This window comes from Gossypium raimondii, chromosome 5 (assembly GCF_025698545.1).
Source record: "Gossypium raimondii isolate GPD5lz chromosome 5, ASM2569854v1, whole genome shotgun sequence".
NCBI lineage: Eukaryota > Viridiplantae > Streptophyta > Magnoliopsida > Malvales > Malvaceae > Gossypium > Gossypium raimondii.
Window position 1 is genome coordinate 2067363 of NC_068569.1, and position 25491 is coordinate 2092853.

The window sequence follows — 25491 nt, forward strand, 5'->3', positions numbered from 1 at the left end:
TTTCACGGTTGGCTGTGTGCTTGTTCGTGTCCATTAAGGCAATTAACTCCCGACGGCCTTATTAATCACTTAAACAATGTTTAGTTAATCCATGGTGGTTAGCACATAATTAAAACAAATACAATATACCACCTTAGTGCTTTGGAGAATAATAATTCAATACGAGAAGAAAAGAAGAAAAGAATGGGCTTTTGCTGTAGAAAGAAAAAAGAGACGACAATGGACTACAGTCTACACTATACGAATAAACTATTCAACTATCGACTAATTTAATTGCAACGAATCAATCATTTGAAACTTGCAATTATTATTTAATTTAAACAATTTTACATATGTTTAGAGAATAAAACTTTTTGTTTCTGCATTTTTTTGTAAATTTTAAATTTATATCCAAATTAAGAGTTACGGACAATCAAACAAAAAACAGAACATAACAAACACAAAATATTATTGAACAGAGTCATTTCTCTTTCACTACCCCACCCCACCCCCCCCTCAAACTGCCGTTTTTCCCTTTCACTTACCAGCCTTTTTTCCTTTTTCCTGCAATCCAAACAAGAAATCAGCCAAAATTTATGTAAAACGAAACCCAGTTTTTAATATTTATTTTATATAATAACTTAAAATGTGAGCAGTTTTGGCCGTTTAAAGAGTAAAAAGGCAACAAAAGCAAACATCTCTCGTCCTTTCCTTTTCTTTGAGATTCCCTGCATTTTTTTTTCTCTTTCGTTTTCCCTCGTGTCGTCCAAACACTGTCTGGAATAAGGCGCAGTTTAGTTAAATCCATTGACACGTCAGATGAAAGACGGTGTAGGTTAGTGCACCCGACGTATTTTTATTAACTTTTGCATTTAAAAAAAAAAAAGATTAATCGGAAAGTTTGCCGGGAAAACGACTTTATGTGACTTCGTCGGAAGTGGTTCCCCACAAAATAGTTTTATATATATATAAAAAAACTTTACTTAAAAAAAAAAACAAGAAAAATGAAAGTCTTTTCTGTTTTAAAAGTACAATTAAGTTGAATTATTATTATCATATTAATTATTATTACAGTGTTGAGAGTTAATAGAGATTTCTGTTGAATAGAAACAAAAGAGAGTAGTAATTTAAAACTCGCAATCAGTATTTACTTTTTAATGAGTACGGAGTAATTAGTCACTAAATTCGGTTGTGGATAAAACCAGAAAATATAGAAACAAAAGAGAGTATACCCCAACGTCGAAAGCTTAAAAGAGCTTCTCTCTTTAGTTCATCATCAAAGTTGCAATATTTTTCTCAGTTTGGTTCTTAAAAAGAAAGAACACTTTTTTTTCTTTTTTTTTGCTTTGCTTTTGTTTGGTGGTTGATCTCTTCTTTTGCTTCTTCATGTTCTCATTTTCATGTCTAAGCCCATAGAGCATGATTACATAGGTTTATCAGAGCAGCAGCTCCCTTCAATGGAGAAAAGCTCTGATAAAAAGGATGGTTTACACTTGAAAGATACTGAGTTGAGACTCGGTTTGCCCGGGTCCGAGTCACCGGAGAGGGAGGATCATGACCAAAACGTGCTTTCACTGAAGAGTTTTGTGTCAGGGGCAAAAAGAGGTTTTTCTGACGCACTCGACGGTGGCGGTAATTGGGTTTTCTCCGGCGGCAGTGGTGGAGGAACTGAAGGGTTGTTTTCTCCTAGACGTGGCGGTAAAAATAATGGAGGAAAAGATCTTTCTGGGTCGGATTCGGGTTCGGTTTTGAAAGATGGAGCAGCTCAGAAGCCATCGGTGGTTCAAGAGAAGAAGCTTCAGGTAGCTGCTACCAGTAGCCATGGAAATGGGAATATTGCTCCAGCTTCAAAGTAAATTATTGCTTCATTTCCTTTATTTGTTCTTTTTAAATTTTTTACCTTTTTTCACCCTTTAATTCAGTTTATTTAATAAAAAAAAAAGTTTGATAACAACATTTTCTATGGCTATAAGCAGTGGAATTAGGCACAAAAATTACGTAAATTCTGATGAATTTGTTCTTCCATGATCTACATGTTTATAACAAGTGTGAAACTTTTGATAGTGCAAATTGAACTTGTTCAGGTTGGTTAGTGTTTAAACTTGTCTTCTCTGTAGCTACCATGTTGTCTTTGGTTTTGGTCTCATAATTACAAAATTATTTACTCTTTGGCTTTCAATGCAAGAAATATAGTCTTTTATCTTCTGGTTGATGTTTTTAACAGGGCACAGGTAGTTGGATGGCCACCAATTCGGTCTTTCCGAAAGAATACGATGGCTGCTCACCCTCCGAAGAATGATGACGGTGATGGTAATGCAGAGGCCAAGTTAGGATCAGGATGCCTGTATGTCAAAGTTAGTATGGATGGTGCTCCATACCTGAGGAAAGTTGATCTCAAAATCTATGGCAGCTACAAAGAACTCTCCTCGGCACTCGAAAAGATGTTCAGTTGCTTCACAATCGGTAATTTTACTCGAAAATCTGATGTGTTTTTCAGTAGCAGATCACATAGAATGAACAATTTTGTCTTAGTTACATGTGTAAACCGAAAGGATCTGCCTGTGATGTTAATGATCTATGCATTAAAATGAAGTGGTATGTGTGCATACTAGCCAGAATAGCCTTTGAAAAGGATTTATTTGTGGTTTTGTAATTGACTGGTTCAGGTCAGTGTGGTTCTCATGGAGTTTCTAGCGGTGATGGATTGACTGAGAGCCGGTTAGTCGATCTCCTGCACGGTTCTGAGTATGTACTCACCTATGAAGATAAGGACGGTGACTGGATGCTGGTGGGCGATGTTCCTTGGGAGTAAGTTAATTTTCAACATTATTGGGTTGATTTTCAACATCATTATTCTTTAGTTAGCACTTGTTTAAGCGCCTGGTTCCGTTCGCAGGATGTTTACCGACTCGTGTAAGAGATTGAGGATCATGAAGAGTACAGAGGCTATCGGCCTAGGTATGCTATAGTAGGAATTTTCATTTCTTGTTAGTTTTTGACTGCCTGTTCATTACGAATGCAAAATGGTCATCTTTGTGACATGTTCGAAAACCCTGTTCCTTTAGTTACACGACAGTGTTTACTTCCGAACAAGTAATCACTGAGACATGTTTTTTCAGCTCCGAGGGCTATGGAGAAGTGCAAAAACCGTACCTAGACGATTCAATGTCACTGTAACTACTGAAAGCAGAAGATGGAAGTTTGCTACTATATATATTTATATATATATATGTGAATGTCAAAAGCCTTTGACTATTTATCAAAATCGGGGTCTTCTATTTGCTTCTAAAGTATGTTTCTAAGCACTGAAGGCTTTGCTATTGTTAGTAGGGCAAGATAAAAAAAAAAGAAAAGTATTTTAAGACATTAATTTCCAGGTTTATATAGATTTGTTGTTGTATGGTTATGTGTTTTATTATCTCTCTGCTTAAGGCTAAATGGTTTGCTAACTGTCTATAATCTCCATCTTTCAATAAAATAAAGGGCATTTTTATGATAATTCTTCCTTTCATATTATATATTCAAGCTAAAGATCGCATGAAATATGATAATTGGTTTAGCAAGATTGAAAAGATGGAGGTGCACGTGGGACTTCCTTAGACGCAACAATATTTTTTTTATACTACTATTTTTATTACCATCCGTTCTAATCTTTAAATCGAAAGAATATGTATTATTTATATCCTCTTAATTTTTGTAATAATAACCATATCAATTGAATTAAGGTTAAATCGACAAATATCCTCTTAATTGTTGTATTGAATTAAGGTTGAATCGGCAAAATAATTATTTAAAGTTTTAAAGTCATATTTCTTAAACATTAAGTTGAATTAAGGTTGAATCGCTAAATATAATTATTTAAGGGTTTGAAGTTACGTTTCTTAAACGTTAGGTTAGAGAATTTAAGATGTAAAAATTATAATAATAATTAATATTAAATTATATTTAAATAATGTTACTAACATGTATTTATAAATTTATTTAAGAGATAAATATAAAATATATGCAATTTCGATTCAATTCAATTTTCACAAATTAGTAATAACATGATTAAATTGACACTATTTTATATTGATATATTGTATATCCTAACAATTATATTAATCCAATTTGAAAATAAACGTGTGTATTCATTTATTTAAATGTGTATATCTGAATTAAATCCAAAGTTTTATGTATACAGATAAACCATAATTCATGTTTCACGTGTATAATTAAAACACCAAATTAAAGTTGATATATCAAATCTCATATTAGAAAAAATTTATGTATAAATTTTATATTTATCCCTTTATTTAATGATGAAGTGCTATATTATTTTTCACCGATGATAAAATGTGTATATACTATATTAGAAATCTTATATGTGTGTGGAAAGTGGAAACCACAAATATAGAACAAAAATGTGTATGTAAAAAACATACAATAAATAATGAAATGTATAACTTGAAACTAATTAATAATAATACAAGATTAATATATACAATTGATGAAGATAATTAATTGTGCATATTAAAATAAAGATGTGTAAAACACATTAAAATAAAACTTTAGTTTAGTGGTAGATTTAAGGTTTTACTAATCCAACTTAATTAAAAATTTAAATAATAATATAAATATTAGGCTTAATATAACATTTTCTACCTGAACTTGACACTTTTTCCTAATTTGGTATCTAAACTTTTTTTAGCCCAATTTGGTACTTGAACTTGACACTTTTTTCTAATTTGGCACCTAAACCATTTTTTTGGCCCAATTTTGTACGTCAACTTGGCATTTTTTCCTAATTTAGTACCTAACCTTTTTTTTAGGTTCATTTTGGTATCTAAATTTATAAATGTTATACAAATTACACAAAACACTAACAGTGTTAGTTTTTTTTGTTATGCTATAAAAATATTGCTAATATTAGAGGAATTCATGTTAAAAAAATAGTTATTGAGCTATGCTTAATGAATTAATATTAAATAAGAAAAAGATATTTTTTAAAACTCCAAATTAAAATAAATTCATTATTTTCAATTAATAAAATAAAAATAAAAAAATAATTGAACATATAAAAAAATATATATATCATATCATCTATCACATATCTGGTCATACATTGATTATTTTTGCTACTTCATAAAAAATAAACATTGTTAATATATCGGAGTAATTTATAAACGTTTGACAAGTATCAAATCAAACAAAAAAAAGATTAGGTACCAAATTAGGAAAAAGAGTCAATTTTAAGTACCAAATTAGACCCAAAAAATTTAAGTACTAATTTAAAAAAATATATTAAATTTAAGTATCAAATTAAGAAAAAATATCAAGTTTAAGTACAGGTTAGAGATTACAACGCATGGCTTAGACAAAACCCAAAAATGTTCGTTTTTATGAGAGACTGAATTGGGCCTATAATTGAGTTTCACATACTTTGCTTTGTTATCATTAAGCGAAGAGATTGGTGGTAATTGTTTTTTTAAACTTTGTTTTGTTTTGATGTTGAATTTATTTATGCATAAAATCAGATTGTCTTCATGATTTTTTTAATGAATATTTTAAAATAAAATAGTGTCTGCTGGTATGAATAATACCAACAATACTGTTTTGACATTTCTTAAGACTACCACTACCACGTTTAATTTTATTAAGAATCCATCCTCTTATAATAATGGATCCCATTAATATATTGAAAACAACAGGGACATTAATTAAAACTTTAGTCCTCAATGTTTTTATTTTTATCAAATTTGTTCCTTATTTTCTTTTAGTTAAATTTGATCCTTAACCTTTTAAAAACAAGTTGAATTTTACCATCGACCTTTCAAGCAAAGTCAAATTATTGTATTTTTTTAACATGAATTTTATTAAATTTTTAATTTCTATTTTGAATATTTTATAATTTTTAATTTATTTGTTGATGAGGCATATTAAACAAATAACTATTATGTTAGCATGAAGTACATATGTATGCCACACCAACATTGTTAAAATTAATGTTTTAGTCAACATTTTCGTTAAAAAATAAGTTGACTATTTTAAAAGGATAATGATCAAATTTATCTTAAAAATAGGATAACCGAATTAACAAAATATGTAAATATTGAGGATTGAATTTGATATTATGTCTAGACTTTTAATTATTTATTTATGTATTTATAAATTTCAGATTGTTAAATATTAGTATATGGATTGTTAAGATTGTTAGTCTCATTATCAAATCTGTAATTAGTTTGATATGAAGTTGGTTAGGAACAGTTACTCTCATATGAGTATATATAAACATCGTCAATATATTCACTCAAAAGATAAGGAATATTGATTAAAGAATTACTCTGTAGTTTATCTTTTGTTCATACATTTTGCATAGTATCTAACACAAATATTTTTAGAGTTTACAAGTATGATATAATTGCAAAATAAAAAATACAAATACATATTCGAACACTTATAAAGTAAAATCAAACCATTACAACCATGATAGTTGGTATGGTACCGATATTGATCGTGTCGGTTGGTACGTACCGTTTCGGTCCTAAACTAGCAATAAGTAGTCTATATTCCTTATCAAAATTTATATGTGTTTTGTCTATTTCAATTGTTTCAGCTTGTTTTGGTCAATATCGTTTCCTTATAAAAAATAATATATAATTTATTGAGAAATAAAAAACTATAAATATATACAAATATGAAAAAAATTTAAATGGATATATAATTTATAAAGAACTAAAAATGAGTATATACATTTAAAAAATATTTAAAAATATTAATAAACTCGAAACAATACACTAAAACATATTTGATATCAATATATATTAATACTGAGATAATGATTACCTTGATTACAATACAGAAATAAACCAAAAAAAAAAAAAAAAATGGGGACGAAATCCACCCACTAAACTAGGCCCACGCATAATATCGATACACCAACAGATCAAACGCATACGTGATAATTAAAACAAAACAAAAAAAGAACACACGATAAATCTGGAACGGGAGTAATCTAAAATCAACCCCCTCCTCCTCTTTCGTAAAACAACAGACACTAGCTTTGCAACTTCATAGCAGAAACAGGGGCAAGCAAAAGAAGATTAATTGTAATTAGCTTTCAATCTAAGCCATAATGATACAGTTGACACGACACAAAGGCAACAACTTTAATTAATTAATCACCGGACATTCTTATTTTATTTAATCATTCTCTAAAATATTCTCAAAAGAAATATCAACTTTATTAAAATTTTAAAAAAAATAATGTTTCTTACTAAGGCTTTGTAATTAATTAAATAAGTAAAAAGTCATAATTAAAATCTGATTCCCTACATAATCTGGATTTAGATCTTGACGTGCGAAATGGAACATGCCTTTTATTGACTTCAAAATGTGATTAATTAGAACAAAGGCTATGGCTTCAAGTATAATATACTCACTTACATGTCTTTTTTCTGATTATTGAATTTACTGACGATATTTTTGGGAATAATAAAACAAAAGATTTGGGTAATCATTCGTGGATTTCTAAAATCATACACAGCATCAGAATACCATATCCAAAATAGATCATAACAGCAATGGGGATGCTGGTTTTTTATTTATGCTCATCCCCATGGCTGCTATTTTCTATGATTCAGTCGTCAAATTCATTGATGGGGTATTTTGAAAGGGAATATGACCCGATTTTCATGCTCAACTTTTTCAAACTGTACAAGTCATCCAACTTATAGACAAGTTGAATTAACTCCAAAAATCAAAGTTCAAAATCACGTCTTCTTCTCAAATTTATAATGACAAAAGGAATATTTATGAAATAGTTCCATTAGAATTGCTCATAATTAGCCAGTAATGGAAACAAGAGATGATATACACAAGATATTTTTTTTAATATTCATTGTCTTTGAAATTTTCTTAAATTTATACCATTGGAGCATGCCCTAGAAATCAGATTCTCTGTACCTCTATCACATTTCCTACTCCTTTTTTGCATGTTACCTTCCACCTTTGCATCACTATTCAAAACACATCAACATGTAGTATTATACTTTCTTTCCTTTTTTTGTTCTTTGGAAAAAACAGACTTCAAGTTTATGTATTACAAAAATCTTAGCATTTTATTTTCTGCATAATTTTATACCCTAAAAGCTGAGATACTAAAGATTATGCATATCAGCTCTCACATTTCTTTACCTTATGAACCCTAAATTTGAAAAAAAAAAAAAAATAGACATGATAATTACAGAAAAAAACCCAGCAATTTGGTTGGTGGGAGATATATATGGTCTCCTTCATTAGGCTTAAAAGGCATCATCTTTAATTAGACATAACAAATTCCTAGGGATTGCATTTGGTTGGCGAATCCTCTCTAACTAATATTGCATGCAACCTGTAAGGCTCTTACATGTGCCCCCCAACTCCCTCTCTACAATATCTCCCCATCTCCACTAAACTTTGTCTTTGTCCCTTTTTTTTTTATCATTATTATTGCAACGTGGTTTACAATATTAAGCCCCTCCCTCATTACGAAAACAATATGTGCCTAGGCCACCATAATAACAAATTCAAATAAAACCCAAGTGTTGGAATTTGGGGTTACATGTTTGTTTTGGGGGCAATTTTTTTAGGATGGTAACCTCTAAATGCTCACATCTTTGAAACATATCTTATGAAATTAATTGATTGGAGAGACGCTCCATTTTTTAATCATTCTAGAAATCGACACCTCAACCTTGAGTTCAATAATTTATATGTATATACTTATCCACATACGTAACAAGTGTCATAGATAGTCTTCGGGCGGGATTTATGACACCACGCACACCTCACAATATAAAAATACATCACCCACAAATTACTCCTCCATAATTTTTGTAAGGGGAATGGATCAATGGGGTTTTAATTGAATTACCCTTTGACGGGAATATCATTTAATCCAAGGTTGAAAAACTTAAATTAACTAATTATTACAATAGACTATAATTACAATTCCCTGCCACATATTATCCCACTTATATAAATTCCTCTTTTTCAACAAGGAAAAACTATCCTTGGGGAAATTAATTTGAATTTTAGAAAAAATCAAAACAAAATTTCTCACCTTAACAATAAACATATAATTTTTTTAAATTTCTCACAAGAGAGTTCAATAACTAATATTTCAAGTTTTATAGGTTTATTAAGAAGTAAATGCTACTTCCAAATTTTAAAGTGGCTTCATAACTAAGACAAGAATCGAACCCTTGATCATTAATTAAAATTAAAAAAATCTTTACCATCTCACCTAATCCTGTGATGTATAATCATACCTTTTAAATTAATCGAAAATGGTATCAATTTCTTTTCATAATATTTACTAAGGAGCGTGACAAGCACTTTTGTAGCACATACGTATAGTACTGAAGCTGTTGAAGTTATCAAGTATTTGATTTCAGAAGACGTGTGCTTAGCAAAAACTCTTAAAAATATCTTTTGTCAACTAAAATTAAAAAGATATATAATTAGAAAATAGTAAATAATTGTTTTCATTTATGTATCTACTAAAAATGGTTTTTAATAATTGAGAACATCGTAAATGAATTAATTTTGATTTACGTTATATAAACACAAAATATTTTTTAAATCAAATTGATTGAATGTGTATTTGTTATTAGAAACAAAATTTTATTTTTATATGCCAATTGTGTTTTTCATTTATCTAAAAATAAAAGATAACTTGAAAGTAGGTTTAAGAGTAATTAAAGTGAATAATAGTTAATAGATATTTTTCTAATATTTGTAGTAATAAAAGAATAGAGAAGTATGTAGTGGAAAGAAAAAAAGGAATATAAAATCTATGTATATATAAAAAAGATACATATAAATCTGATCCAGCGATGCAATAATTACAAAAGGTGCAATCAGCTTAAAAAGGGGGCAGTGAAGAAGATCTTTGATTCCTCAACACTTCTCTCTCTATTGCCAGAAAGTTTGCAGCTATTGGGATTTGCAAACCTAAACTAAACTGTATAGCTTTTAATCTCTTTGTTGTTTTTTTTCATCTTTTTATTTGACCTAATATATAGTTTTTAGCATCATCATCATCATCAGTAAATTACAAGGGAAGATGGGTAGCAGCTATTTTGGAGAACCAAACGTGGGAAACGAAAGGGGAGCGTCGTCTTCGTCATCCTCGTCTTCTTCTTCAAGAAAAGGGAAGAAGGGTAGTAATTCAGAGAAGCCAAAGCAACCCCAAAGAGGGCTTGGTGTTGCTCAGCTGGAGAAGATCAGATTACAAGGTCCAGTGGGTTGTACTTACCACCACCATCCTTCTCTTCATGGTCGACCTTTCCCTTCAAATTTCAACCAGGTAACCCAAACCCTTTTTCTGGGTTTTTTTAAATTAATTATTTGAGTTTGTGGGAGGAACCTGATCAAAAGAATTGTTTGATTTTACATGCAGGAAGACATGAGAGTGCAGACACTTTATTCATCAATGGCGTCATCACCTTCCTCATCGTCATCAACTACCTCAGCTTCTTATGGTTTCCACCCCACCATGATGGTAGGTGAAACCCTGTGCCCTCTTAGAGATACCATACAATTCCTTTTAATGGATGGCTTAATTGAGTGCATATTTGACATGATTTTGTGTGTCACCCATTCACAACTTGCTGTATCCCTAATAAATGATGAGGTATAACAGACATGGCAGAAGAATTTTGGTGGATATATTGGAATACATATTATATGTTCTCCACGTCGTCGTCGTCATGAACATCACAGCATCCAAGTTTTGATATTGCTAACCCTAGATACAAAATTTTCATTCCTATATTTCATCATAATACTAATGAGGGCAAGAAGAAAGTAAACCAAATTTGATTGCATATGAACTACCGCTATTTATCATATAGTAAAATTTACCTTATAGAGTTATATATGTTTACAGAAGGGGCTTGGGGAATATGATAAAAGACCGAACACCAGATATGGTGATTTCCAATCTTGTACGACAACAAGGTACATCATATTTAACTTTCCAGTCTGTCTCTTTTTCTGTTTTCTTTTCCCCTTTAAAGAATGTCCTTTTGAAGCACATCTATTATCATTGTTTCCTATTAGAAGTTTGTTTTTTAGGCCTTTTTTTTTTGGCTTTATAATTAATGTTTGGGGTCATTTGGAACAGTTGGAACCCCGACAATGGCAGCACTCAACATTTTGCACAACCAAACCTGACCAGACAACTTCTAAACTTACATCATGTGGAGGTTGACAATTCACATCCTTATCATGTAAAATTTTTGAAATTAATGAATGCCTCTATGTAGCTTATATATATATATATATATGTATATATACTTTATTTCTTCTGTTTTTTCACCCGGCCTCTATGTATTTTATAGGATTCACCACCAAAAAAGAGCAAGAAACAAGGGAGCAATTCATTGGGATCCAGCAGTCAGAATTGTGAATCCACACAAGAGCTTGATTTGGAGCTCAGACTGTCATTGTAATCAATATATATTATAAATGCTTGGAGACTGAGTATTATGGTTCCCACTTTTAGCATTGCAAGTTGAAGATAATTAAGCAGTACTTGGACTTGCAGTTCACTTATACAGGTTGAGCATGTTGATGATTTGCTTTAAATTTGATTTGAAAGGAATCTTTCTTGTGTAATGAGAGGTAGATTGACTTATTGCATGAGATATAATGAAAATTTGATCTTCTCTTTGTTCATAAATTTTTCAAAGAAATTAGGATTAAAGTCATAATTAATTCTCAAAATTTTCAATTATCTATTTGCTCCTTATTTTTAGTTAGATAGACATATTGAGATCAAGCAAGCATCAAAACCCAGTTAGATTTCCCAGTTTTTGGTTAAGATTCGATTGTTAATTTGGGCAATTTAATTAAGCACTAGTATAAATAGGTATCTAGTCTTAAAAGTTGCAAAGTTTAGATGCTTTTTTGTATATATGTTTCATGTGCTATACTTGGTCATTTATAAACCCTAATCTTTTTGGATGATAGAAAATGTGTTTCTATGTATTCATATGTAATCAATCAGCACTTACAGGAGCAACTGCTCTGAAAATAATAAATTTTTCACATATATGAAGAAAAATAATTAATAGGTTGAATGATAAGAAATTTAATTTTTTATAATAATGTTGAGAGAAATTACCTTTTGACTCAATTATGAGTAAAATATAACTTCCAAACATACAAAATCTTATTGCTTACATATGCTACACATAAAATGACGACTTTATCAAGCCAATTACACTTCTTTACTTCAAAGGAAACACGATAGGTTAATGCTAAATGAAACATTTCCCTTACAAGAGCACAGTACATCTTGTTTACTGGAAACCTTCCCAAACAGGAAGTTGTAAATAGGAATTTGTGTCCCCTCAAAGTGAACCAAAGAAGGACCTGATTTCATTTTCAAAGCCAATATATCTACAAACAAATCCTCAACTATTTTTTTTTCAATTTTATGATGATTTTTTTTCTGTTTCACTAGTCTTTTTCACTTGATCATATATGGGGGTGTGATGTTTTTTAAATCCAATAATCATTTATTGCTAAAACGATTAAACACATATTATTGAGATACAAATGATTTAAAAAATTTCTTCTTATAAATAAACTTCAGATTTAGTCTAAGTGACATTTGAGAATTTAGATTAAAAAAAATTGTAAGTGGCATTTAATTGGATTGAAATTTGAATCCCAATACTTTACAATTCATGTTTTTTTAATTCCTAAAATTATGATCTATTTCTAAAGGAAAAAAAATTGTCCGCTGAATTTACCTTAAATTAAGGGTGAGTTTGGATGGACGATGCGTTTACCTGCGGTTAATATAAAAACAGCAGTGACGGTGAGATTAAACATTGTAGCAATATTGTAGTGTGAGACAAAAAAGTAAACTAAACGCACCGCACCGCACCTAATCGCCCATCCAAACCCACCCTAAAAGACAGAAGCATTCCAATAACCTTCAAAAGGGTTTGGGACTATTGACAATCTACACGCACAAGGCATTTGAGATGGCAATGTGCACAGTTGATTTGGTTATAATAATAATAATATACAACCAGGAGAGAGTCACTGCACCAAAATAGATTTTTTCCAAAGAAGTTAAATAGATTCGTTTTTTTAACACTCAGCGAAGCTTATAAATAATTAAATACCGTTAATTTTTCTTTAGTCTCTAACTTCACCGAAAGTATCTACGAACTTTTTAACCCCTCTAAAAAAATAGCAACAATTTTTTCTCAAAAAGGTACCGCTAAAATTAACTGTGCTTCTCAAAAAAAAAAAAAAAAACTGGCATCTCGAAATTTTTTCACTGGAGAAGATTTATCTACAAAACCAAATTGGCCGTGTGCTCAAGGCGAATTTAATTTCTGCCGCAAATCCTTTCAGCTCGGAGTTGGATTTCAAAAAGGAAAAGTGTGAGAAATGTACCTAAAACTCACTCCATTTCCTTGAGGAAATCAATATTATCAACAAAAACCTGCAAATTTAAACAGTAAAATGAGTCAATTATGAAAAAAGAAAAAAGAGCAACACAATTTTGTTATCTAATCCATGATGCTCTACTCTTCATATCTTTTGAAGTATCCACATCTGACACGTGTATGCAGTGTATATATGGATATTGCTATGGAAATATAATCCTCCAAAGACTACCAAATACATGAAATCTTGGAATAAAATGGAACATACTTGTGTTGGATACATACCCGTATCTGACATTCAGACCTCTGTCTGAGTTGCTTGTTCATTTCCATCATGCATTAATTAAAAAAAAAAGAAAAAGAAAAAGAAAGTTCACTCTGTAAAGCTAATAAAACTTAGTGTTGGTGAAATGCACAAGAATGAGAAAACATTCTTGATATATATTTGTTTTTCTATTTGATATATTGGCGATATAGTTGAATGATAAACAACTTAAAATAAGCTGTGTATAAAAGCTTTGAAAGGCATACCGTCTTCCAACCATCAGGATCTAAGCATGCAGTGATCTTGGTGTTAATACCAGGTAAAGGTCCAGGTTCCTGAGTAACTATTCCACCAAAAAGTCTAACAGCCTCTGCAGTGTTGTAAACATCATCTGTGCCGATTGCAATCTGCAGAGATGCAAGTTGTTCCCATATGTAAGAACTTTATAGTTCCAAAATAACAAAGCAGAATCATGATGCATACCACAAGCAGTTACATTTAGCAAACAAAAGAAGAACATCTTTTACACATTAAAGTGAAACAAAAGCAGAAATATATCTACCTGAGCATAGCCATTTCCTTTCTTGTAGTTGGTGACCCCGTAGTTGTATGCTAACTCAAGCACAGCATTTTTTTCTTCAGGCCCATAGCCCATCATGGCTATTGTATACTAAAAGGAAAATTCATAAACATATGTCAGCGCATACATCTAACATGCCAATTACTAAAAAGGTTGACATGAATACTTTTATCAATCAAACTCAGCAAGAAGGAGAAACACATAACCATGAAGACAACAATTCAGGACACACAAGAAATCCCTGCATATAAACACACAGTATATACAAGTGAATCCTTCTTTTCAACCCTTTAATAGCTCCCACCAACCCCTTTCTCTCTTTCTTTGTTCTGCTTCTACATTTTGTTTCTCTCTTTTCACTTCTCTCCCCAGAATGCAAATTTTAACTGGTTCTATTTGCCAACCCAAGGTTGATTGCATCAGGCAATCTGATAGCAATAACACTAAAAATTTCTCATAATCATTTAATCATAATCTGCATTTTAGCAGAAAGAGTACATTGTTATTTCTATATGCTACTAGCCTACTAGCAAGTACCAACTTTAATCCTTAAAAAAGCTAGAATTCTTATCCTATGTAGGACTTTAAGGGAAAACTTTTGAGAGAAGAATGAGGGAGAAAAGAAAACTAAAATAATGAACCATAAATATAGCAAGAGTAATAAAATAAATCTTAAGTAAGCCAGTCCCTCAATTAGCTTATTAGGGTTCTGTATCAAGACGATAGTATTTACCTTGTACTCTGGATTATCTTGTGTGTGAAGAAGCTCCATGCCAAAGGCCTGCAAGAAAAGGAGATGGAGACTAAGACCTAGAGCATGACATAAAACATAGCACCTCCACACCCACCCCCACAAAAGAAAATGGCATGTTCATGTAAAAGCCTGTAAATAGCGTCATATATCATTTGCCAATGTTCTGCAGCAACTCTCACCTTCTCATAAAATTTTATGGAACGATCAAGATCATCAACATGGAGCATTACTTTGCACAAAGGTTCAGGAGCAGGCCACCTTTCAATTAGTTCAAACTTGTAACCGTCAGGATCCTCAACAAATGCAATTACAGTAGTACCTCCTTTCACTGGACCAGGTTCCCTGGTTACTTTTCCACCCTTGATCTTTATAAGTTCCACAGTCTTGGCAACCTAATCAGCGAAAATAAATAAGCATTCAGATTTACCCAGCACTTCCAAAATACAAGAACAATCATTTTGTTAAAAATGGAAAACCTAACACAATTCATGGAGGCCAATGTTCAAGCTTACATCCTCAACACCTATCCCAAAATGACCAAATGCAGTTCCAATGTCATACTTGTCAACTCCGTAATCTGGTAATGCCATTCAAGAAAAATGAAATATCCACAACTGAGTTCATGTACAGTGACTACTCTAATATTCACGCATGGGAAAGAAATGTTTCATCAATATCCAATTAAATAAGATTATACAGATTTATCATAGTTTAGAAAAGCATAAGAGAAGTCTAAAAGCTTACTGTAAGTAAGTTCAACAACAAAGTGAGAATCTTCAGGCCCATATCCAAGAAAGGCATTTGTGTATCTCTCCTCTGGTATGTCTCGTTTCCTCAACAGCTTCATTCCCAAGCATCCAGTATAAAATCTACAACCACCATGAATAATGAATTCCAGTTCAGTTAAAAGATTCCAGCCACAAGATTGGCTAAAAAGAATAGATGTATACACAATCAGGCATGAGTTTAACAAAGGAAACAAAAACAACAATATATGACATACTTGATGGTCCGCTCTAAATCCCCAACTCGATAAACAACATGGAGCATTCTTCTTTTATCCTTTTTAACAAACTCTACGGCAGTTTCCTGTGCGGCAACCGTTCTTGCCTGTACCCCATTTCTTATAAGAGGCATCCCTACCCTGCTTCTTTCAGCATTCAACAGCTCGGAAGCTTTAAAACCGAAGAATCGCAATTGTGGAATAGCTGGATAAAATTTACCATAAAAATTCAGCAGAATCTCTAGATACTGTTACTAAAATGCATTCTTTTAACAAATTACTGGTTCTTTCAACCTTGTAACATAACTGCATTATAATCTGATGCCGCTAAATGAGTAAATTCCTTAACACTCTAAAATGGACTTTAGAAGTTCAACCACAATGTCGATTCCATCTAATTCTTCAATCAGTAATTAAATTCCTAATTAACTGAAAAATGCTAGCACAGTATAAAATTGATTTTTAAAATGGTAATAATAAAGGGAACAGTGCTTACCACTGCCGAGCTGAGAGAAAAGGAGGCGTCGAGGAAGGTGAAGCGGAGGAAAAGATAGACCAGAACGCGTCGTAGCAACACCATCGGAGAAGATAAACGACGAGATCGAAGGTCGTATTGATGACGCCATGGGAATTATCCTCCTCACCATCTCGGTGCACTTTTGACTCTATATATTTAAATGGTAATTATTTTATTCATTTTTAAAACTTTTGATTCCAAATTGCCGTATTATCGGACGTCCTTTACGAGAAGAGATCCCTCTCTCTGTAACAAATGTTCCATCTTTTCTTCAGTCCGATGTTATCAGACTTTTTAATTTTTTCAAATATTCGCATTTATATGTATATTTAATAATAAATATCTAATCTCAAATAATAATAATAATAATATATATATCTATTAAGAGGCAATTATATAATTTTCCTTCTAGAAAAAGAATTATCATAATATCTTGACAAAACTCCAATAACAAATATAATTTAAACTTAAATCAACCTATATGGTAAGCATCTTATTCATTAAGTCCTCACATAAAATTTTTATAATATTATTTTTAAATATAAATATAAATATATCACTTTTAATTAAGTTATTTATATGAATATTTTATTTTTAATATTATATAAAATTAGACATAATCCTCTCAAGGTATAAATAAGAGTATAGTATACGCTTCAACATATTTGAACTCACGTCCTCATGCATTGACAACATCCCATACTAATCGAGCTAAGACTCAATGAACAGGTATTATAATTTTTAAATCTTCAATTTTAACTTTCAATTAATTTATAATAAAATATTTTAATAAAAATTATTTGATTCATATATACACTTTTAATAAATATTTTACCCACTCCGTCATAATCTAATACATATAATATTCTAAAAGAAAACATATAAATTTATTGCTTGTATCAATCGAGTAAATCAAGTCCTCGATTAACATATCAACCATAGAATAGTAAACTCCTATAAAATACATAAATTTGTTAATCAACCAACAAAAGGTCAAATAGTTGCTTTCTTTAAAAAAAAATTCAAATACCATCTTCCGGATCTAGGAATTTTCAATTGTATACTAATAATATAATTTAAAATATAAAATATCAGTATTTTAAAAGTCCAATTGATGATTAAGCCAATTAAATCACTGGTTCGGCTAATTTGATTAAAAAATATTAAAAGAAATTTCAATTCAACCCATCCATACCGATTCCTAGTCTAACCGGTTCAATGCTATTCTCCGACATTGAATCAGTGTGCTAGACCCATAACAGCTGTGAGGAAACCTCCAAGAAATCATCTGCTTCTCCAACTGTGAACTTCCATGAAACAGTTTAAGCTATCATGTTGAACTGTTTTTACAGAGTCCTATCTCGCAGAGATAAAGGTCCAAAATTTCATAAAATCTCGTCTCATCGCAAGCTTAAGAATGGAGGAAGTAGGCTCCAACCATAAAGGCTGTATGCTGCTATTAAATTGTCACACAAACAAATCATGCTATAAACTTGGTCGCTATGTGAGAACTTTCAAAATCCTAATTCATCAAATTTTCATTCACTGCTTGTTAACATATAATGACTACACAAAGATTAAGTCGGAAATGATATGATGCAATTGATGAATGTTGAAGCTAAGCAGATTGTAGACCTGCTTGAACATAACCAATCCGAAAATCAAAACCACAAAGAATACGAGTATCGCATTCCAAAGTAGTATCATAAAGACCTAAGAACAATCATTGTATACCAAAGTGGTTCACAAAACTGCAGATACTAACAGAATCTGAAGCTTAAAAGGCTGGAAAATAAAATACAACAAAAGGAAAATGATTCTCTTAACTGTTACTACAGAAATAAAATGCTTAACATTACTATTTGACAAGAAAAGGATGCTAGAAATTCTTACATACAAATGAAGTATTCAACTCCGGGAGCTAATACAACCGGAAAAGGGTACAGAGAGCTAAACTCCGCAAGAAAAGCAAGGCCCCTCATCAGTGTATTCTCAAGGCCATACCAATGTCATACTTGATTGGAAGTAAATGTATGTCATTTCAGCTCTGACTAGAGGCAGCAGGATTGGTACCTGGAAATGTTGCCAAACCGTTGTTATTATCAGGATTGGTGCACTCTTCACTGGCATGACGAACAAACTCTTCGGGGGACATGTGGGTTCCATGGCAAGCGCAAACGATTTTTATCTGATTTGTGCTGAATCTGTAAGTAACACCAGAAATAGTTCTGCCGTGTGGACCAGTACCTGTGGTTGAAACCCATGGTAAATTTGGATAAGAACCAGATCCACCAAATTTCAGGTCTGCAGCAATTCCGGGTTTTATGGCTGAAAAATCAAGATTTAAGGCTTCTGCAGTTTGTCGATCAGATGTAGCATTTGCTCTGAGATTCACGCTGCTTCCTTTTACATCTTCCTCTGCCCGAGTAGAGGAGCCTTCCTCTACACCATGCTGTTTACCTTCACCTTTCACCCTTTCGAATGTCCTGCCATCATATTGTGCAGCCTCAGAGGAATTGCGCGCAATTGTATGCATGGAAGCTACATTCAACAGAGGGAGAGTTCATAAACAACTATCAACCCAGTGATAAATAACACAGAGGTAAAATAATATTCCAAATTAACAATTGATCAACTGGTTATTAATGTTAAGAGGTCAAAATTTCATACATATAGAAAATTGAAAATCTTTGGCAGCACGAACCTGAAAAGATAATTTATATAGAATTCAATGCTGAAATAAGGTTATACCATGAAGGTTATACCAAGACAGCAAGATCAGGATAGCTCAGAGCTATCCATGAAGAGTATAAAAAGTAGATAGCTAGGCATATTTACAGATAACATCATATTCATTAAACCCATTAAAATGCCGCCTTCAAGCAAAGGGATAAAGTGATACCTTGTGATATTTTCAGTCCATCACTCTGCTTATCTGCATTAGGTGGACTTCTGCCAGCATATGAAGCCTGGAATTGCGGAGGGTGAGAGACCATACCCCAGGGATTATCCTTATCCAACAGTGGAAGTTGAACAGGCAAGTACCCGAACATAACTGGTAAGTTTCCAGGATTCACAGACTGGGTCCCAGACCGTTCACTATTTCCGGTAGGCATCATTTGCATCATGCCAGGCATTGTATGACCTGATGAACTAGGGATCCCGACAGAGTTAGAATCCTTCATAGGCAATGAGAAAGGTGCATTCATGACATTGACCGATTGGACCTGGAATGAGTTACCATAATTCAAGTTTCCCAGCTTAACCTCCTTAGGCACCTCAGCAGAACCACTAACTCCCATAAATCGCTTGGATCCATCATCATGGTGTGAAACCAGCCTTGAGGTCGAACCCTCAACTTCAGACTCCGCAACGTCTTCATTCTCAGCAGTTGAGCCATCTTCCGTTAGGGAGATATGTGATGTTTTGGACTTTTCATGCAAATCAGTGTGATGAGCTTCTCTTTCGAGCTTCTTTGGATTGTTTATCTCATTAAACAACATCTTACGTTTACTACCCGTTTCGGACCGCTTATCTTCATCGATTTCAGCAGACCTGTTACTGTTTGTACCCCAAAGACCTCTACCATTCAAGTTAACAGTAGCTTCTACCTCACCGTTACCCTTGGAAAGATCATTAAAGAAATTTTCCGAAGGTTTTATTGGATCACTTCTCTGAGAACCCACACTGGGGTCTTGTTTCTCGTTTCCAGCTTGAAGAAAGTTTTTAAAGTTATCCACTATTTTGACACCTCTATCACCTTCTTCTGTCCTAGTATCGGAGGAGCTACTAATCTTGCCTCTGGCTTTGGCAGATGAAGCACCACAAGATAGACCCAAGCTAAGCTCAAGCCCGTTATCGTCCTCCATTCTATCGACTCACAGTATATTATCCCGGTGGTTCAAGTATAACTTTTGCTCATCCTCTTTACAGACCATTCAACCAAAAATACACAATATAGTCTCAACACGCACCAAAACCGTCTTAAACATACATGTCTGCATAAAAATCAGATTTATCAGGGGAAATCCAAGAGAGAAATAAATAAATAAGTTCCAATTACCATACAAATCTTAGAAATGAAACAAAAATCATTAATATTTGGTAATGACCTCTAAAAAGAGGAACTTTAGGCTAAACAAAACATCCATTTGATCCAAGGGCAACACCAAGCTCTACTTATTAGAGAAGTAGAGCTAAGAAAAACCAAAATAAATAATAAAAAAATAAAAACTTCCATGAAAATAGTCTTGAAGCAACTACTAAACTTAAACAGGGTTTTCTTTTTAATTTTCATTTTTTGAGATGAGGGGAAGGGTTTCAAACAAAAAGAAAAAGAAATATAAGACTAAAAACCTGTATTTATTTTCTTTATTCGTTTATCAGCTAGATAGATCCATTCATTAGCAAAACCAATGAAAATCAAAACCCAGAAGAGGATATTATTAAAGAAAATAAAATCAAAACTCAGAATGATAAGTTTAGACCAGAATTCATAATAGATCTAAGCAAACCCAGAAACCCATTTTTCAAAAATCAATCAACTTCATCAAAACACCCGATCAAAAAAAAAAAAAGAAACTGCAGAAAACACAAATAGAACTATATAGAAAAAGGAACAATAGAAGAGAAAGATAGAGAAAGGGAGTTACCTGAATAAAGACAGAGAAGATTAAAAGAATCAAAGCTGAGATTGTCTTTGCACATCACAAGGACAGGTAAAGGGAAAATAACACTGAAAATGGGAGAAAAATAGTGTTAGAAATTACCTACTAATTTTTTATACCATGTGATTATCATGTATATAATTATTTTCTTTTTGCCGCTATCATACCAATGAAATACCATACAATGTCTTTTATTTTATCATTATCTGCCCATGTCTAATTTTCACTTTTGTCCAATCCATTTTAGTTTTTCTTTAACCTTTGTTCTGTTCATACCAATAAAAAGGAAAAAGAAAGTTTTAACATTTACATTGTTGCTGGTAAGTGACACTGGACTAATTAAATTCCAATCTTAAATTATCTAAAAATATCTTAAATAGGATTTTTTGTCATCTTTTACTGTATTGTTTTAATCCAAGTTTTTTTAAAATGCATTTCAAGATGTTCATTTAATTTGGTCTTTCATATCATATCATATGGAACAGATAATGATCAAGATTGTTCTTTCCAAATCAATAAATCTTACGTGGAACTGAATTCAGACATTTGATCTTGTCATATATTTGGGCATAACAAACAACTTGTGTTTTTTACCAATGGTTTGTGTTTAACCATCATCATGTCACCAATGGCAACTATATAATTTCACTTACTTTTAATAATGAGCTTATGATTTGGTTAAATTTTATTATACAAATCATGATTATAATTATTTATTTATGTGGTTCAAAGGGACACAATACATTAGCAAATAACTGGTCAATGATCGTGTAACAGGCAAAGACCGACACTGTTATTGATTGCAGTAAAAAAAAGCAGCAGCAGCAGCTATACAGAAACGATGTCGTTTTTCCATATTATGGTGAAAGACTGAAAAGATCTCATTTGTGAAGGGAAATGGAGGGACTCAATCAGGAATGGCTTGATTGTAATATTTGGTTTGAGTGAGGGTAGTTTCTGATAACTCATTGATGAACAACTAAAAGAGTACGTTTCGCAGTACTATAAGCTGAAGTGTGAACCCAGACCGACACTGGTGAACCTTTTGAGTACTTGACCATGGAGGATCTGCTTAGGTACTTTTCGCCATCTCACGAAAAGCCCAAATCTTTTTGCTTTTGATTTCATGGAACACTCAGTACTGTAGGTACATTTTCTGGGTCACCATTGTTTTTGACATTTTACAAATGTTTCTTGCTTACATTAACTATTGCTTTATGATTAATGGAGTTGCAAATGTTGAACTCTGGCTTCTTTGAACTGAATCTATCTTACTGAACCACTATTTTATTTGCTAGGTTGAATGCTTGATTCAGTCAATGATTATGTGAGATAGGGTTTAAAGATTCTTATTCTGTACGTGAGATTGTGAGGTATTCATTGGAGCTTTGCTACTGGGTGACATGGGTGTTTTTGCCCTAACTCTGAGGCTCTTTCATGCTGAGGTCAGAAAGTTACTTTTGATCATTGGGTTGGCAGTTTCTTTCATAATCCTTTTTCAGTGTTTTTCATTTTCTTATGGGAAAATATTTGTTCCATCACCTACTAGTAAGATTTCAGTAGTTAAGCTGGTAAGCAATGCCACCACTTTAAATGATTCGAACATGGCTGAACTGTTTGTTAATGTGGTGGCAAATGATACTAATGGCTCTGATCCTGAGGAAGAAGCTAGGTACAAGCACAACACGTTGGAAGCAAATACAGGTTCTGATTCGTCATCAGAAGTTAACAGATATCTTGATGGTTCTTTTAGTAAATTCAAGGATCAAAATTCTCATGAGAGGAAATCGAAGCCGAGGATAACTCAGGGTAAGAGTTTGATGTCTGGTTACATTACTAGTACAGATGATGGTTCTACTAAGGTGATGGTGGAAATAGCAAAAAACAGTGAGAAGATGATCAATGGTCCTAAACCCACCACTGATTATGGTGGTGTTGTGCCATTTATATCGGCTATAGTTGCTGCTAAAGGCCTGCAAAGCTCAAACCTTAGTTCAGGGACTTCTAGCTCATTATTGGGTGCCAACTTACCTTCACAGCGCAATGCCGAAACTTCTATTGGAACACAACATACGAATTTTAAACCATTGCAAATTGAATCAGCCATATCTGTATCCCAGATGAATTCATTATTGCTTCAGAGTATTGATTCTTCTCGCTCTCTGGTAAGAATCACGTCTCCAAGGTCTTAATTAAGCAACAGGATTCAGTTAAGATTCTGAATTTCTCACTTCTTTGTTGGTAATAGAGGCCAAGACGATCTTCAGCACGTGACCGTGAACTTTTATCTGCAAGGCAAGAGATTGGAAATGCTCGTGTTTCAAGGAAGGTTCCAGTGCTTCATGCATCTGTTTATCAGAATATTTCTAAGTTTGAGAGGTAAGTGTTTGACTTGTTATGTTTCTGCAACATGTCCATGTCCATGTCCATGTTTATGCTAAATGCTAAATTGTTGGTGGCTTTATGCAAATTATCTGCAGGAGTTATGAGATGATGGAACAAATACTCAAAGTTTACATATACAAAGAAGGAGTTAAGCCCATATTTCATCTGCCAAAGATGAGAGGAATTTATGCCTCAGAAGGATGGTTTATGAAACTCATGGAAGGAAACAAAAAGTTCGTTGTGAAAGACCCGAGAAGAGCCCATTTGTTTTACTTACCCTTCAGTTCAAATATGCTAAGGAGTGCACTAAATGGACAAGATTTTCAACACGTCAAAGACCTACAGAAATACCTTAAGGATTATGTTGAGTTGATTGCTGGAAAATATAGCTTTTGGAACAGAACCGGAGGAGCTGATCATTTTCTAGTTGCCTGTCATGATTGGGTATGCTAAGGATTATGCTTATATGGTTAAATTTCTGTGGTAGTGTTATTATTGTTATGTAGATTTCGATGGCCAAATTGAAGTATCTTATTTGATCTGACATATGGAGTTTCAGGCTATCAATTTGACAAAGAACATCAGAAGTTGTATTAGAGCTCTTTGCAATTCCAATGCTGCCAAAGGCTTCGAAATAGGAAAGGATACCACTTTACCAGTTACATATATACGTTCCATGGAGGCTCCTTTGGAAAATCTTGGAGGAAAGCCTCCTTCAGAGAGGAACATTCTGGCCTTCTTTGCAGGGGGGATGCACGGTTATCTTCGACCGATCTTACTACAGTATTGGCAGAATAAAGAATCTGATATGAAAATCTTTGGACCAATGCCTCGTGATGTTGAAGGTAAAAGAAAGTACAGGGAGCATATGAAGAGTAGTAAGTATTGCATATGTGCCAAGGGTTATGAAGTTCATACACCAAGAGTGGTTGAGTCGATTTACTATGAATGCGTGCCGGTTATCATATCAGATAACTACGTGCCACCATTCTTTGAGGTGTTGAATTGGGAAGCTTTTGCGATTTTAGTTCAAGAGAAAGATATCCCTAGTTTGAGAAACATATTGCTCTCCATCCCTGAGGAGAAATATTTGGAGATGCACGCGAGAGTGAAGCTAGTACAGCGGCATTTTCTTTGGCACAAAAGGCCCGTGAAATACGACTTATTTCATATGATCCTTCACTCAGTATGGTACAACAGGGTTTTTCACATAAAAACCAGATAAAAGGTCTTCATTCTTAAGGTTGAGTGAAACAACTTGAGAAGCAAGCCAATGCAGTAAGTGCTGTCATTTCTCAGTCTGTGAGCTTTTGATCTTTTAACCATCTGGTTTGGGCTTCAACTATTGGTGTTGTAATAAGTAGGATGATGGAATGTGTTGTATCTTGTATTCCAACTGATAATTCTTTACCGTGGGTGTATAAAATAACAATTTAACGTAAATCCATGACTTACGATTTTGATTTCATTGTCTTTTTTCATGAGTTTTACTTGATGAAGTTTGCATAATTTAATTTGCTAATACAGTTTAAACATGGTGCAAGCCAGGTAACGTTAGGATAATTTAATTTGCTATTACACTCAACTATTGAAGCTAAATGTTTTAAAGCGAGATTATTGGTTCCACTCGCCCTTTCTGAGTATTTTATCGTTCAACTTTTAAAAATGACTTTTCGATTTTGTTTTTCACTTTAGTCCTCAATGTTTATATTTTTGGTTAATTTGGTTTCTTCTTTTTTTTAATTAAATTTGACCTTCAACTTAAAAAGAAGAAGTATAATTTAACTATTAGTCTCTTAAAAATTTAATTTTTATTTGATTTTTTTATAATTGTTGATATTGTATATAAAATAAATAGTATCACGTCGTTATGAAGTATACATAGACTACCACGCGGGTTGCCAT

The 25491-nt window shown here is 32.7% G+C and overlaps 5 protein-coding genes across 10 annotated transcripts; 3 read left to right on the plus strand and 2 right to left on the minus strand.

The window, feature by feature from the left end:
* The first annotated feature begins 1207 nt into the window (after positions 1 to 1207).
* Positions 1208 to 3478, plus strand: LOC105770098 (auxin-responsive protein IAA27). Of its 2 annotated transcripts, none has more exons than XM_012591151.2 (5): positions 1208 to 1831; positions 2204 to 2442; positions 2646 to 2787; positions 2876 to 2937; positions 3045 to 3478. In XM_012591151.2, the coding sequence occupies exons 1-5, from the start codon at positions 1380 to 1382 to the stop codon at positions 3074 to 3076; spliced, it is 927 nt and encodes a 308-aa protein (XP_012446605.1). In that variant the 5' UTR covers positions 1208 to 1379; the 3' UTR covers positions 3077 to 3478. The 2 variants fall into 2 exon arrangements, with proteins under 2 accessions (XP_012446605.1, XP_012446604.1); XM_012591150.2 differs by having other exon boundaries at positions 1210 to 1831; positions 3099 to 3478.
* A 6370-nt stretch (positions 3479 to 9848) lies between these two features.
* Positions 9849 to 11686, plus strand: LOC105767499 (protein SPEAR3). Of its 4 annotated transcripts, none has more exons than XM_052631737.1 (6): positions 9849 to 9966; positions 10033 to 10309; positions 10403 to 10504; positions 10892 to 10962; positions 11129 to 11234; positions 11346 to 11686. In XM_052631737.1, exons 2-6 carry the CDS (start codon positions 10067 to 10069, stop codon positions 11454 to 11456), a joined length of 633 nt encoding a protein of 210 aa, XP_052487697.1. In that variant the 5' UTR covers positions 9849 to 9966; positions 10033 to 10066; the 3' UTR covers positions 11457 to 11686. The 4 variants fall into 4 exon arrangements, with proteins under 4 accessions (XP_052487697.1, XP_012442506.1, XP_012442505.1 ...); XM_012587052.2 differs by having other exon boundaries at positions 9855 to 9966; positions 10051 to 10309; XM_012587051.2 differs by having other exon boundaries at positions 9866 to 10309.
* Positions 11687 to 13063: 1377 nt separating this feature from the next.
* Positions 13064 to 16819, minus strand: LOC105770749 (probable lactoylglutathione lyase, chloroplastic). Its single transcript, XM_012592080.2, has 9 exons — positions 16514 to 16819; positions 16018 to 16222; positions 15759 to 15883; positions 15527 to 15591; positions 15194 to 15406; positions 14994 to 15041; positions 14243 to 14350; positions 13947 to 14087; positions 13064 to 13471 (listed from the first exon to the last, which is right to left on the minus strand). The coding sequence occupies exons 1-9, from the start codon at positions 16662 to 16664 to the stop codon at positions 13430 to 13432; spliced, it is 1098 nt and encodes a 365-aa protein (XP_012447534.1). The 5' UTR covers positions 16665 to 16819; the 3' UTR covers positions 13064 to 13429.
* A 1378-nt stretch (positions 16820 to 18197) lies between these two features.
* Positions 18198 to 21433, minus strand: LOC105769378 (ninja-family protein mc410). The gene is made up of 4 exons (XM_052631333.1): positions 21369 to 21433; positions 21187 to 21269; positions 19437 to 20532; positions 18198 to 19075 (listed from the first exon to the last, which is right to left on the minus strand). Exons 3-4 carry the CDS (start codon positions 20401 to 20403, stop codon positions 18576 to 18578), a joined length of 1467 nt encoding a protein of 488 aa, XP_052487293.1. The 5' UTR covers positions 20404 to 20532; positions 21187 to 21269; positions 21369 to 21433; the 3' UTR covers positions 18198 to 18575.
* A 706-nt stretch (positions 21434 to 22139) lies between these two features.
* Positions 22140 to 25054, plus strand: LOC105770395 (probable glycosyltransferase At3g07620). 2 transcript variants are annotated; one of them, XM_012591575.2, is made up of 5 exons: positions 22140 to 22277; positions 22500 to 23366; positions 23450 to 23580; positions 23682 to 24030; positions 24146 to 25054. In XM_012591575.2, exons 2-5 carry the CDS (start codon positions 22605 to 22607, stop codon positions 24809 to 24811), a joined length of 1908 nt encoding a protein of 635 aa, XP_012447029.1. In that variant the 5' UTR covers positions 22140 to 22277; positions 22500 to 22604; the 3' UTR covers positions 24812 to 25054. The 2 variants fall into 2 exon arrangements, with proteins under 2 accessions (XP_012447029.1, XP_012447028.1); XM_012591574.2 differs by having other exon boundaries at positions 22192 to 22348.
* The last annotated feature ends 437 nt before the right edge of the window (positions 25055 to 25491 follow it).